At 44.4% G+C, this 16075-nt stretch overlaps 1 protein-coding gene across 1 annotated transcript in view; it reads left to right on the top strand.

The window, feature by feature from the left end:
- The window catches only part of LOC147026463 (neuron navigator 2-like), a 181943-nt gene continuing 165868 nt past the window's right edge, over positions 1-16075 (top strand). Inside the window, exons 1-2 of the mRNA XM_085881896.1 lie at positions 1-185; positions 9955-10055. Coding sequence (XP_085738022.1) covers positions 19-185; positions 9955-10055 — 268 coding nt within the window. The 5' untranslated portion in view covers positions 1-18. The remainder of the gene's footprint in view (positions 186-9954; positions 10056-16075) is intronic.

The following is a 16075-nucleotide window of genomic DNA, read 5'->3' as shown; positions in this document are numbered from 1 at the left end:
TCGTGTGTGCAGCAAAAAATGATCTGCAGTGCAGGTTCGGCAGAAATATATGCTAAAGAGATGAATGAAGATATTTGTCTGGAAAAGAAGCTTCTAACTTCACAACTGTCCCCTGTCGGGTTGCCTTATCTTCAGACATCAGTTGTTCATCCCATTACGGCCACTGTGGCTCCATTTCACTACCGGTGGGCAAGCATCATAGACATCTCGTCACAATAACTTTTATAAACTTCACGGTTGATGTTTCGGTTGAATGACCCGGCAGGATATTGTTTACGGATGTAGTTGAAGTTGTAAGAATGTTGCGATACATTTATGACTGTTCTTCATACTCCCCCATGTGACATCCATAGCAGAAAACGTAATGAAAGAACAGGGGATGAGTTAAACCACCAAATTTACTGAGGCTTGTAAAATTCTCAACAACTAAATTCCTCTTTGAATTATTTTTTTTCAATGTTTGTCTCCACAAGTGAATGCAGTCATCCTCATGACCTTTTTTTGTATCGTGTCGAGATTTGTGGAGGAGCTAAAATACAGAATAGATCAGGACATAACAGAATTAAAACTGGAAGGGCACTCGGTCGAGCGTGTGCCTCCACCGCACAATGCCTTATCCGGTAGATCATATCAGGCCCAATGAATTCTTGAAATATCATGTTGTATATCGTTTTGGCCCAAATTCTCAATGGCGAAGATCACTTTTAAAATAAAAAAATTCTCGCATCCGGATCTGGATTCGGATCTCCACCAAAATTGAATCAATACTTCCGCATTACACACCCGATCCATCCACAACTTTTTGAGATATTGTGCTTATATATCATTTTGGCCCTTTCTCTCAATTCTGAAGAATCACTTTAAAAAAATTATCCATCCGGATCTTCACCAAAATTTCGTCAGTCATCCTTGCCATAGACCGAACCTGTCCACCAAATTTCATCTGAATCCATCCACAACCTTTTGAGATATCCTGCACACAAATAAACAAACGAACAGACAGACTGGGATGAAAAGAAAGCCTGGTGTGGGGTTAGTGGATGAGGTGGCTGGATTTGGATCTTAGGGTACTGAGTTTGAGCCCTGTTGGCTGCTGAATTAACACCATATGGGGTTGACTCAGCCTGTCATCCTTCCGAGGTCGGTGCAATGAGTACCAGTGTACTGGTAGAGGGTCACAGCATCAGCGGCACAGCTGCGCTTCCAAGAAATGACAGCGACCCCAGCAGCCAAGCTGCCATACGCAAGAACAGAACAGTGGTGAAAACATATCCTCCTTCCACCTTCGGTGCAGAGGTAATAACAGTACAAAGAGAGGGGGGGGGCACCAATAGCAGGGTTGAGGGAAAAAATAGAGTGAGTCTTGGAAAAATAAAGGATATGGAGAAAATGAGAGCAAGGGGAGGAACAACATGGATAACCACATACTCTCAATCCCAGAAGTGGAAGGAAGAACTGGAACCGAGAATGAGGGTGGCTTGCATAGGGTTCATGGCAGAAGAAAAGACCATGGCTGTGGATGGGTGTGTTGGGGGGGGGAGGGAGTGGGGTGATCAGCTGTCGTGAAGCTCTGGAGGGAAGAATGAGATTGAAAAGACTGAGAAAGTTGATTCCACTGCATACAAAAGAAAAAGAATAATCAAATTTTGGACAAAAACGATGACAGATTTCTTTGAACCCAGAAATAAATTAAACCTCAAGACCATGGTAGACACAAGGAAGACAGTCAAGTTGAAAACATCTCAACAGAAAGTAATTGAACACAAGCAATAAGGTAATGTGGCTTTTCAATTGCCGGTGAATGCTCAGGTTTATCTTGTTCAACTTGATTTGCAAGAAGTGCTGAAGTACCTGCAGGCTGCAGACCCTTGTTCCCCACTCAATAGGTATATCAGCCAAATCCAAGGGTTTTCAGCATCTTGTCAAGGATTTTGATGATCCATCTCCACCTCCTCATGATAAGACAGTGATCGTGGAAGATTGAGATACTGTCTTCTCATATATGAGGGAAATACCAAAAAACTTTCACGAGATCAGTATGAAAATCTTCAATGCAGTTTCATCACAATCTGATGTGATCGGTTGAGTACTGATACTATAAATGTATCTCGAGAGTACAATGTGGACTGAGTTAAGTCAAGTAAAAGATGTAGAAGAGGTTGTGGGAGGAAATACCAAGAAACCAGCAGACTGGATAAAAAATTCTCACCAATGACAAAAACAAGAAACAACTCTTACAGTCCTTCTGGATGTTTGGAGTAAGGATGTCATGGCCAAGAAGCTTCAGAGCAGGAAGGTCATATTTACCTGTGAAAGAGAAGCATACTTGTTGGTCTCTCCAGATGTAGACCAAGTCTTGCCATCAGAGATCTCTTCCTTGAAATCATCCCAGGAAGAAACAGATTCCAGATTAATTCTCCACTGTCTGTAAGGGAAATAACAACAGGACCAGAATGTATGAAAAAAGAGCCCTGACAGTGACATTTTCTTCATTTTACTCCACTATGCTCATCAGATCTCAGATGTCACCTTGTTCTTTGATACAGGAAGGGGAAACAAAAAAAAAAGGTTGACTGATGCGTCTAAATTTGTCAAACAATCCACTCAAGAGTACTGCTCTGACTTATCAGCTCAACATGCATTCACTAGCTGTGATTGGCAAGGTCAAGCACTGCTCTGCCTTCAAGCACCTTCAAAGGGTTTGGGAAAATGAAGCCCAACAAACTGATGCAAAAATCCAACAAGTTCAGAACACCTCTTGTAAACTTGGAAGAATTTTGATCGGTTTCAGATTAATTGAAGGCAGGCCTAGACATGTACACCTGCACCTTGTATGGCAACCAAGGTTCGAAGATGTTGATGAAGCCCGGCTGTTCATGATGAAAGAGAATGCAGAGATGATTCAAATGTACTCCCCTCTTATGCCCATGGATATGTCACGTCTTTTCCACCATGTAAAAGTTGGCTGGAAGAACACATCCATAGAGTTAATTACCAAGTGGCAATATGGAAGTGGGCCCATTTTCCAGATCCCCCATCCCATCTCCAAAAGTTGGTCAAGATTGGACACTGAGTGGGGACATATTGGAGTCATGGTGGTCGAAATGTGACATTCGTTCACGTAACTTGGTCGATGATCTTGATTCAGCAGAAGAGGAGTCAAGTGATGATGAGTTTGAGTCAACCAATGAAGATGATTCTCAGATACAGACCATGATACAGATGGTGAAGAAGAAAAACATGTTTCATGTTGGTACATTGAAGCATTGATGTGGATTTCATGCTAATGATATATTAATTTTACATATTGGTTGGCAGGATGGCCCAGAGGAATGCACACTCACCTCGAAGCAGTGTAGTCTGGGTTCATATCTCGGCCCAGCTATAAACTGTCATCCTGGTGTTTCACAGACAGGATGATTCATTAATGTGTGTGCCGTCCCTTAGATGGACATTAAACTGGGGGTCCCATCTGCCAGCATTAGTTGGTGGACATTAAAGATCCCACGGTGTCCTTGGCAAAGAGTAGGTGAGCTATCCCCTGCACCACGAACACATTACAAATTCCTGCCCTAACCTGTAGTAGAGAGGCCATTGCATAATTGGTCCAGCTGCGCCCTCAGCCAATGATGCTACCCTGCTGCCTTGTGCTGCATACAAAAGAAAAAGAATAATCAAATTTTGGACAAAAACGATGAATAAAGAGGCCTGACAGTGGTGATGTGTTCTCAGCTTGAACAATTTTGAGAGGAAAATAAATTATGATCTTCGTAAGAATCTTGTTTCACAATCAGACATATTGTGGGATTCTCACATTTCTGTCTGTATCCCTACATGTGTATTGCCTTATTCAATTTCCTTTATTGGGGTGAAGAAAGTTTGCTTCTAACTTATGATATCGAAATGGGGGATTGTCCAACTTACATTTATTACCAGAAGCCTGGTGTTGGCTTAGTAGTTAGGATGGCCAGCTTGGGATGCCAGCTTGGGATGCTAGCTTGGGATCCTAGGGTCTTTGGTTTGAGCCCTGTTGGCTGCTGAATTAACACCAGCTGGGGTTAACTCAGCCTGTCGTCATCCTGAGGTCGGCGAAATGAGTACCAGTGTACTGGTGGAGGGGCACAGCATCAGTGGCACAGCTGTGCTCCAAGAAATGGTCGGAGTGCTGACCCATCCAAGATGGGGGCCTTCGAGGGGCTGAATGAGGAGTCAGATCCGCTGGGATAACGGGTTTCCTGGGTCAAAACTAAGATGCAGGCTTTCAATGACCTATTGGATGCTGCTATCCTGTCTGTGCCTGTTTGTGGTGAGGATGTTGAGGTTGTGGAGAGATTCACTTACCTTGGCAGTGATATTCATGTTTCTGCTTGCTGTGAGTCAGAGATCAATAGACGTCTGGGTCGGGCCTGGGGAGTCATGAATTCACTGGATAATGGAGTGTGGCGCTGCCAGTACCTGTGCAGGAGGACGAAAGTCCGAGTCTTCAGGTATTTCGTGCTTCCAGCCTTGCTCTCTGGATGTGAGACTTGGACTGTGACCAAGGATCTGAGATGGAGACTTAATCCCTTTGGTACCAGGTCTCTTCGGAGAATCCTTGGCTATCGCTGGTCGTACTTTGCATCCAACTCGCAGTTGCTGAGACTCAAATGAGATTTTTTACCTGCATAGTCCATGAGCATCAGCTGCGGCTGTATGGACATGTGGCTCGTTTCACTGATGCTGATCCTGCTCACCAGATTCTTTCAGCGAGGGAGTCTCGTGAGTGGAGGAGGCCAATGGGCCGACCACGTGCCTCATGGTTGCAGCAGGTTGATCGGCATCTCAAGGAGATGGGGATGGGCCGGCAATCTGCCTGGGGGATGGCCAGACGTAGGCCCATGGAGTACCGGCGGAAAGTGGATGCAGCGACGCGCTGCTCTGGCGCATGCTCCCATACCTGACCTGACCTGTACTCGTGGAGGGGCACAGCATCAGTGGCACAGCTGTGCTCCAAGAAATGGTCGAAGTCGTGATCCATCCAAGATTGTGCCAAATAGCCAAGGAAAAACTGCTTTGGCAGTTCCAATGGTCTGTTCAAGAGTTTGGGTGCAAGAAGAAGAAGATTTATAACTTGTGGGGCATGCTTGCACACTGCAAGCAACTACTCGGGTGCATCCGTCGTGCAGACATAATAAATATAAGTTTTATATATTTGATGATGTGGAGTGTGAGAGAGATTTATATTCAAGAACACTAGGTTACAATGACATGAAAGCCAAAGGACAAACTAAAACATGTTGCTTATTAATAATTAACTTAATCAAACTATGACAAAAAAATGGCAAGTCATGTGACCCAAAATGCAATGTCATTAAAGGGGAACTCAAACGTTCAGACCACCTCAATGCTAATCCGTCCTTTGATACCCTACCGAATAGATATGTTGTGTCCTTTTCCGATTTCCGAATTATAAAGTAGGTAATTTTGTGATTAATATGAAATCTTCTTCTTCTTCACATTAGCCGTGACATCACACGTGGGAAGTAGATCACCAGATCCGTGCTGTCTTCGGGTTACGTGGCGGTACAATTTTACTCAAATTGTGACTTAGGTGCTTATGTCGTAAAACTAACCGAGATGGTTTCATGCCACACCAATGGCCGAAACACCCAAAGACTGACAGAAATTGGACGAGGTTTGTCTGAAATACTGGCGTGTGGATTGGGCCTACAAAATGTTCGCTTTTGTGCTCACAATATGTTACAGAACACTGGTAGGGAACAACAGACATGGCTTGATCTTGTGGTTATCCGTCACGATTGAGAGAGGATGCCATCCCCATGATTAAGCAGACAAAACAACCATTGCTCGAAACTGTAACACCATCTCTACCCAGCTATCAGCACGTGTACATGGACGACTTGAGGGGTGAATCAAACACCTGCTGCCATTGCCTAGCAGTTAGGCCTAAGTCACATTTGCTCTACGGCGAGGATACGGCGGCCGTACGTCCTCTGAATTGACAGAAACGTGCGGCGGCCGCAGAGTTTCTGCGGTGGCCTCAGGGTGGCCCTACGCCATTTGGCTATCTTTTACAGGCCGTAGGGGTCGCCGTGGAATTATAACGCGGAGTTATAACTTTTTTTCATTTCTACGTTCGCCGTAGCAATTCGACAAGTCAAAAAAAAAAAACTGGTTTAAAAAAAAAAAATGAACCCACTCGTTACCGTCCGTCTGGCCGCACGTTCGCCTTAGGGCCCCCCTGTGGTCGCCTTGCGGGAACCTTGAGGCTAGCTTGCATCTGCCTTGAAAATTCTATGGCCGCAGGGCCCCCTTAAGGTCACCGAGAGCCATCAAATCAAAGACCGTACGGCAACCCTACGTTTTCGGTCTCCACAATTTCTAAATACGCCGTGCGGCTCCCCGAAAAATAAAAACATATGTGACTGCTGCATTGTGTGACCGAAGAAATACTGCGGCTGCCATATAATTGCTAGTGGCCGTAGATTTTGGAGACCCCACGGCCGCCGTGGCAAATGTGACTAAGGCCTTATCACAAGAGCACCTGAAAATACTTATCTGTCATCAACACAAATTTCTGCAAATCAAATGAACCACCATATATTTATGGTGGAGAGAAAGTATTACAGTATGTATTATCACGTACTCCTCGGAGGGGATTTCACCGAGGACGTGAAAACTTTCAGGATGTGACATGCTCCACACACACCTCCAGGACCCCTCCACAATCCCCCATCAACCATCACCTCCACAATACCCACCACCATCCCACACCCACCCTCCACCATCCCACCACAATAATCAACCTCATAATACCCACCACCATCCCACAAAACACCCCTCCACCCTCCTCCGCCATCCACAATCCCCCATCCACTGGGGAGGGACATCGACACCTCACGGACATTATGGTGGGACACAGCACGGACACAAATGGCGTCCAGGAAAAGTATGAAACATGACAATCCCGTAACATACAAAACACCTGGTCAGCCTGTGATGGAGGAACAAGACACTGCTCAACTCAGACAGAATTTCAAGAGAAAATTGTTGGAAATTATAGGAAAGACCTACCTCACCTCCACAGTAAAACCACTGCTTGAAAGACAGGGTTCGAAAGGGTAAATGCCAGAGTTCTATAGGGTACATTTTTCCTTCCACAAAGCTCGAAACAAGTGTGTATCTACCCTCAGCAGAGCCAGGAAACAACATCTTTCTCATCTCAAGTTTGAACTCTCAAACCTATCTCCCTCCTCCAAATCCTTATGTAATCTAGTTAAGTCTGTTTCTGGTGTATGTTCCCCCTCCATCTCTTCCCTTACCTCAAATGGCTGCACATCTGACATTGCATAGGAAAAGGCTGAATGCCTTAACTCTGTGTGTGCTTCTAAATATTGTGTAGCAAACCCATCGCTTTTTGTGCCTACCTTACCAAGTCACACCCAGCTGTTCCTGAACTCTGTGTCCTTTTACCCTGACAAGGCCGAAAGCTTTCTGTTAAACCTCGACTCAGTTTCTGCAACTGGTCCAGATGGCATCAACAACTGGTCCAGATGGCATCAGTCCCCATGTTCTAAATACCTGCTCTGCTGCTCTTGCTCACCCTCTCTCCGTTCTATTAACCCTCTTATTTACTCAAGGTCATTTTCTGTCTGCTTGGAAATCAGCAAACATTACAGCCCTGCATAAAAGAGGTGCAAAAACAGATCCCTGCAATTACAGAACAATCAGACTGCTCCCAATCATCAGCAAGGTCATGGAATCCATCATCGCTTCCGACATCAAATCCTTCCTCTTCTCCAATGGCTTGGTGTTCGACCATCAATTTGGATTGAGACCAGGTCACTCTACCCTGGACAAACTGCTTCTGCTTTCCCAACAATGGATGGAGATCCTAAATGAAAAATATTAGATTGAAGCCATCTCCCGAGACATATCACGAGCTTTCAATAGTTGGGTATCCTGCATTGCTCAACAATCACAATCTCTCTCTGTCTCTGTCTCTTCCTGTTGTATCTAAGGCAATCTCCACACATGGCTCGTGGAATTCCTCTCCTGTTGCAGTCAACGTGTGGCCCTTAATGGAATTATCTTGTCTCCTCTTCCTGTCCAGGCTGGAGTTCCTCAACGCAGTGTTCTCGGCCCTGTTCTTTTTCTGGTCTTCATCAATGATCTCTCCGACTCTCTGGAAAATCCTTTTATCTCTTTGCTGATGACTCCACCCTCTGCCGTACCATATTTCATCCCTTTGATCGACAAGCAGCAGCCTCTTCATTCTCTGTAGACCTGAATAAAATCACCAGCTGGTCAAACATTTGGTGCATGTCTTTCAATCCTGACAAATCTCACACACTCACTTTGTCTCTCTGAAAGGACCATCTGGAAGCCCCCCCTCCCAACCCTCCAATCTACTTTCTCAACAACCTCCTTGAGGAAGTCCTTTTATTCAAGCTTTTGAGTCTATCTACTACGATCTTTCCTGGGAAAGCCACATCTCCAAGCTGGCCTCCAAAGTCAGTCGCTGACTGGTCATGTCATACGTCGTGCAAAGTCCTTCTTTGGCACACCTGAGCTTATAATCATTTACAAAGCTTTCATCTGCAGTCTGATGGAATACTGCTCTCCCCTGTGGGGTGGTGCTCCTACCTCATACCTCGCTCGACTTCACGCTGTGGAAACCAAGGCATTTACTATCATTGATATCTCCCATGGTGAGGCGGAGACTTTGGGTCTCACTCTCTTGCCAGAGGCAGGTTTGTGGTCTTTCTGTCTTCTACTGTTTCCTCTCCGACCTTGCCCACTCTACCCCCCCCACCCCACTCTGTCTGTGATCTGTCCCCCCTGGGACAAACTCCCACACTTTCTCCAATCCCACTCTTCACTCCAGGTCTTCAAAACAGCTGTTCACCACCATCTCATATCTTCCCTCATTCAAAATCTTGATCTTTTATGACATCTTGGCATCTCATTAATATGACATCTCATTAATATGAAATCTTGGAAAACGCTGGTGGAGAGGGACAAAACAGTTGCTTTTAATCATCCTTCTCTACCCCGGTTATGCAGCAAGTCAGCAGCTGATTAGCGCTGTGATGACGTTGCTGCATCACTTCCACTTCCGGGTTTGTTCTATCATCGTCGCGTGGGAGATGCTTTGCCAAGGCCCCCTGTCGAGGACGTGGCAAGCAGACCGGCTGTGTTTGATGAGCCGTTCCAAGCCACGTGGCCGAGTCGCTCCATTTTTATTGCAGAATCTGTGACCGATCTGTTGAACGTGGCCCTGACAGCGACATTGCTGTGTCGGGGCCGGTCCAACCCATGGTGGTGGTGGAGTCGGATGTGGTTGTGAAGGGAAGACGCTGGTGTTGTTAAATGTTGCCTCGATCAAATGTGTCCCATCTCAAGACTTTTCATGAGAATATAATAAAATCATCCCACTTCAGAGTGGATTTACAAGCAAATATATCCAATTTCAGAAATGCGAACGAGAGGACATAATTACCACAAAACATTAACATGTTCATCAATATTTGTTTGGTTATCATGTTTAGGACAATGTAGTAACATGCCAAGTTTGGTTTAATTTGAGCTTGTAACTCCTGAGATATGACAACAACAATCACCACAAATTTCACAAACTTTAAGAAATAGTTGAATTGCTGAAAAAGTGGCATTTTAACACTGGTCCAAATAAGGTGTTAAAGAACACAGACCTGAAAGGTTATATTAATGTTAACATCTATTTTCAATCTAAAGGGACATCAATGAACACAATTATGGAGATCAGGTTGGATAATATGGAGGATGGCGATTTGGGGGGGGGGGGAGTGCATGGTAGGCCCCCTTATCCGATGGACTATAACAAGTTTATCCTTTAGTGTTGAAGTGCGGCATTTTAAGAGCTTTTTTGTACATTTGATGCTCTGATGCTGAATTTGATGATGCATGATACAGAGCAGAAGTGGAGCAGAGGCAAGACGATGATCTGCAGGTGGCAGCTTGGAGGTCTCCATTCTCATTCAAATCTTCTATTCACAATGGAGACATACTGAGTGGTAGGTTTTGCTATTTTTTCAACTGTGCACATGTCTGGCAACTCGGTGGTTGTTTCATTGTTTATGTGACTCAACGAGTATTTCTCCACCCATGCAAGGTTCATGCTAAAGCTTGTACATACAGTGCCTTCAGAAAGTATTCACACCCCTTGACTTTTTGTGCACCGGCCCTCCTCCCAATTCCATCTCCAGGCGCTGCACGATGTCATCATGGGGCACCGAGCAATGCCGCACACCAAAAGGGTGGACTCAGTTTTCACTCCGTTTGTTGTACACCGCCCATCCCTATTCCATATCCAGGCGCTGCACAATGTCATCGCGGGTGCCAAAGGTGCCCGCGATGACATGCTCTGGAAGGATGCGCTCAGTTTTAACTCCGTATGTGTATTTGTGTTCTTGTTTGTTTTTCTGGGCGATATCTCAGCCATCCTTTGGGCGCGGAAGCAGAAATTTTGGCACAATAGTGGCCAAGTGATTTAGCAATAGAGGATATTTTTGATTTGCTGATTAATCAATTAATCGATTAGTTCTTTAATTTTTCGATTAATAACTTAATTTTCAAAAAATTACAGATTCAGATGAAACAGTGGTGGTTTAAGTATGCTATCAGCCAAATGATTAAGAAATTAATTATTTTATGATTATTATTCATTTACTTAAATTATGCAATTGATCAATAAATCAATCAATTATTGTACACCGCTCCCTCCCAATTCTGCCTTCATGTGCTGCACGGCGGCATCCTCGGGCACCTAAGGTGCCCCAGCAATGTCACGCACTGAAGGATATGTTATTTATTCATTTATTTGGCATGGGGGTGCACTTTAACTTTAGCTCAACTTTTTCACATTTTGTTGCGTTACAGCCTGACTTTAAAATGGATTAAATTTATATTTTTTGTCACTGATCGACACAAAATACCCCAAAATGACAACGTGAAAATGTGTTTTTAGAAATTTTTACAAATTAATTGAAAATGACAATCTGAATGACAATCTCCCTCTCTTACCAGAGGCAGGTTTGTGGTCTTTCTTGTGTCAATAAGTATTCAATTCCTTTGCTCGGACACTCCAAATTGAGCACAGGTGCATCCAATTTCCTTTGATCATCCTTCAGATGTCTCTACAACTTCATTGGAGTCCACCTGTGGCCAATTCAATTGATTTCTATATATGGTACCACAGAATATGCTTGGTGTTGGCTTAATGGTTAGGGTGGTGGGCTTGGGATCCAAGGATCCTGACTTCAAATCCCCCTCGCTGTTGAATTAATACCAGGTGGGGTTGACTCTGCCTGTCATCCTTCCGAGGTTGGCAAAATGAGTGCCAGCTTGCTGGTATCCTGTGTCAGAGTGGTGACCTGTCCAGGATTGTGCCCAATAGCCAGAGACTGCTTAGGCAGCACCAATGCTCTGCACAGAGTATGGTCCGATTGGATGGAGAGTACCACAGAAACACACCTTTCTATATGAGGTCCCACAGTTGACAGTGCATGTCAGAGCAGAAAGTCTAACATGAAGTCGAAGGAACTGTCCGTAGAACTCCGAGATAGAATTATGAGGAGGCATAGATCTGGGTAAGGGTATAAAGCAAGTTAGAGAGTTTTGAAAGTTTCCAAGAGCACAGTGAGTTCCATCATTAGGAAATGGAAAGAATATGGAATGGCCCACACTCTTCCTAGAGCTGGCCTTCCAATCAAACTGAGCAACTGGGCAGGAAGGACCTTGGCCAGGGAGGTGAAGAAGAATCCAATGACCACCTGACAGACCTACAGAGTGCCTTGGCTGAGATGGGAGAATCTGCTGGAAGGACAACAGTCTCAGCAGCCCTTCATAATTCCAGACATTATGCCAGATGGAAGCCACTTCTGAGAAAAAGACACCTGACAGCATGCCTGTAGTTTGCAAAAATGAACGTGAAAGACTATGAGAGCATGAGGGAAAATATTCTGTGGTCTGATGAGACGAAATATGAACGCTTTGGCCTGAATGCAAAGCAGTTCATCTGGCAGAAACCGAGCACAGCTCATCACCCATCTAATACCATCCCTACCATAAAGCATGGTGGTGGCGGCATCATGCTATGGGGATGCTTTTCAGCGGCAGGGATTGTGAAACTTGTAAGGATAGAGGGAACAATAAATGGAGCCAAATACAGGCAATTCCTTGAGGAGAACCTGCTTCAGAGTGTGAAACATCTTGGACTGCAGCGAAGATTTACCTTCCAACAGGGCAATGACCCCAAGTATACAGCCAAGTAAAACTGGAATGGGTTCAGAACAAGAACGTGAAAGTCCTTGAGTGGCCCAGCCAAAGCCCAAACTTGAATCCAATTGAAAATCTGTGGAAAGACTTTAAGATTGCTGTTCACCGGAGATCCCCATCCAACTTGACAGAACTTGAGCAAATCTGCTGGGAAGAATGGGAGAAAATCTCCAAATGCAGATGTGCAAAGCTGATACAGACATACCCAAGAAGACTCGAAGCTGTAATCGCTGCCAAAGGTGCTTCTACAAAGTATGTATTTCCTCACGGGGTTTAATATTTCTGTAAATTCGATATTTCTGAATTTCATTTTAAATAACTTTGTAAAAATCTCTCAAAACATGTTTTCACTTTGTAATTATTGGGTATTTTGTGCAGATCGGTGACAAAAAACATTTAAATTTAATCCATTTAAAATTCAGTCTGGAACACAACAAAATGTGACAAAATTCAAGGGGTGTGAATACTTTCTGAAGGCACTGTAGATTACATAAAGGACAACGACTTCTGGTTATACATTTGTATTTTTATACAGATGACAAAGACATTAGTAGAAAATGCAAAAATTAATACAGTATGTTAGATTTGAACCTGGAGTCACATAATTGTGAGGCAGTGCTCAGATGGGAATAACAAACATATTGAACTTTGCTCCGAAGGAAGTGTTTCCCAGTGGTAATCTTGCTTATTTTCCTTACCAGGAAGATTTATGTGACAATAGGAAACTATACCCACATAATGATTCTGTCATATAAACTCATGGTTATTACAACGAATCATTCTTTATTAATCGAGACATTAATTGAAGTCCCATACTCATTACAGTGCATATAGGGCATATTATAACTATTCGATAAACTGTTCGAGGCAAGAACCAATCCGAGATGGGTTATCACTTTGACGCAGGATACTCAACTGAAGATGGCAGGAATCAGTAATTTGTTGAGGGTGTTGGTGATAACTCGCCCACTCTTCACGAAGGATGTATAACTTGCACTGACGATCAGTGCTGGCAGCAAATCCATGACCTTCCCCTGCATCGCTTAAAGTCCTTCTAATGGAGGGCACACACATTGATGCATCACTGTTCATGCAAAACAGGGTGACAGTTTATAGCTGGGCTGATGTTCAAACTCAGGTTAGACAGCTGAGGTGTGTGTATACCTCTCGGCTCACCGACCAGCCCTGATTTATTCTCCACTCTTGGCCAAATTGAAACTTTTTAATGAAGGACTTAAACTGCTCACCTGGATGCTTTGTCAGACTAGTACCATGAACCACATCATCTCAAGGCTCAGATGAATTATAATTTCCTGAAATATCGATTCTTCCAGAAGTGTGTCATTCATCATTTTGTTGCTGGTTCATCCTATTGCAATATTTCATGTTAATACGTTTGTTGTTTTATGCTATCCGTTTCATATTGTCAAGGCCTTAAAAGCCTTTTTCAAGGCCTTGCTCGGATAGAAGGTTTGCTTGAGCAAATCAGTCTTGGGTATATTCCTGGGTACCCAGCTTCTATTTCCTCAACATCGTCCTATATCCTCTCCTGGTTTCAAAAACTCAGAACAAACACACAAAAAAAACTTCATATTTAATTTCACCCTGTAACGATTCTCATTTCTGTCGAATTTCCTTCAGCGATTAGTTCTGTACCCTTCCTCCCTTCTGTACCCCCCCTCTCTTCTGTACCCCCTCCCTTCTGTACCAAACAGAATCGCCATTAAATGTAAATGCTTCTTCTTAAAAAAGTCATTTTAAGAATGCATTTCAACCCTTGTTTCTCCTTCACAAATGCTGCACATGTCCCTTCTTCTTCTTCTTCTTCCTCTTCTTCTTCTTCTTCTTCTCTCTTTTCTTCTTCTTCTTCTTCAAAAGGATTACTTTACTGAGGTTTTTGTCTGCTATGTGCCTCGTCCACAAACCTCCCCCCTCACTTCCACTCAACCAGTGCAGCATTTCTCCATGTGTTTACTAAGCGTTCTAATCCTCCATCCCATGATCTTTATCTCCGTCTGTCAAAATTGGGAATATGAACTCAGGAAAAGCAACCAACCCCACCCCCCCCCGAAAGCTTCATGTCCCCCCCCCTTTCTGCCTCCCTCCCTAACCCTCTCAATGCTTCCCCCTCACCCCAACCCCTAAATGCTTCCACTCACCTCACCCACTGAAATCTTCTCCAACACCCCACACAGTCTAACCTTCCCCTGCACCCTATACACATAAAGCCTCACCAGTACCCCACACACTCAAACATTCCCCTGCACCACACACACTCAAAAATTCTCCCACATGCCACACACTCAAACATTCCCTTGCACCACATACACTCAAGCATTTTCCCACACCCCACCCATTCAAACATTTCCCTGCACCCCACCCATTCAAACATTCCCCTGCACCCCACACACTCAAACATTCCCCTGCACCCCACACACTCAAACATTCCCCTGCACCCCACACACTCAAACATTCCCCTGCACCACACACACACACACACACACACACACACACACACACACACACACACACACACACACACACACACACACACACACACACACACAACCTTTCCCCCACACACTTCACTCACATAAACATTCCCCTGCACCACACACACTCAAACCGTTCTCAGCACTCCACACACTCCAACCTTCCCTGCACCCCACATGCACCCCACCCTCCCCCAAAAGCCTCACCATGCCCGTGCAAAGCCTCCCCCCCATCATGCACCATCCTAATGCTTCCTCCCCCTTTATCTTTAACTGTGTGGACCTCAAACATCCAAGGTCTCCGCTCCAACCTGACAGATCTCTCAATCCAGGCCACTACCGATAAACCAGACATCATCTGTTTAACAGAATCCTTCCTTCTAAAGGACATTCCCGACTCCTTAGTGTCTCTCCAGGGTTACTGGCTCCACCAATTTTATAGGCCTGTACCATGCCCTGGTGGTGGAGTTGCATTTTACATTAACTCAATTTTTCACTGCCCTTGTGTTGATCTGAAACCTCCCAACCCCCACGACCCACTTTGTGTTCATCTGTGTGTTGTTCCATTCTCCTAACAGTGATGACTCCATCTACATCTCCCTCTCAAACAACATGGACAAACTTTTAACCACTCATCCCAACTCTCTCTTCCTCATATGTGGTGATTTCAATTGTTACCATGCCACTTGGCTGGTTTTTGGTGCCTCTCTCACCAGCCATGACATTTCAGCAAATGACTTCTGTAACTGCATGGGACTGACTCAATCTGCGAACTTTCGAACCCAGATTTCTCCAAATGGCAAATATTCCCTTCTGGACTTGGTGATGAGTAACCTTTCCGGCAATTGTCTACTGTACTTCTCTGCTCCAATTGGTTCATCTGATCGTTTGCTTGTGAAAGTCAACATCTCCGGCTATTCTCAGAGAACCGCTGTAATGCTGGCGAATCTGGCATTTTACTCAAGCAGATTGATAGTGACTGCAAGCAGCCATCTCACTCCAGGATTGGTCTTCCACATCTACTGCCCCTGATGTTAACTCAGCCTGGGGATTCTTCCACAGAATATATATATATATATATATCTCTATCTCTATCTCTATCTCTATCTCTATCTCTATCTCTATCTCTATCTCTATCTCTATCTCTATCTCTATCTCTATCTCTATCTCTATCTCTCTCTCTCTCTCTCTCTCTCTCTCTCTCTCTCTCTCTCTCTCTCTCTCTCTCTCTCTCTCTCTCTCTCTCTCTCTCTCTCTCTCTCTCT

Source organism: Eptatretus burgeri, chromosome 5 (genome assembly GCF_056783735.1).
Source record: "Eptatretus burgeri isolate ZD-2024b chromosome 5, Ebu_testis_v1, whole genome shotgun sequence".
Taxonomy (NCBI): Eukaryota; Metazoa; Chordata; class Myxini; order Myxiniformes; family Myxinidae; genus Eptatretus; species Eptatretus burgeri.
Note: the sequence above shows the minus strand (reverse complement) of the source record. Positions and strands in the feature narration are given on the sequence as shown.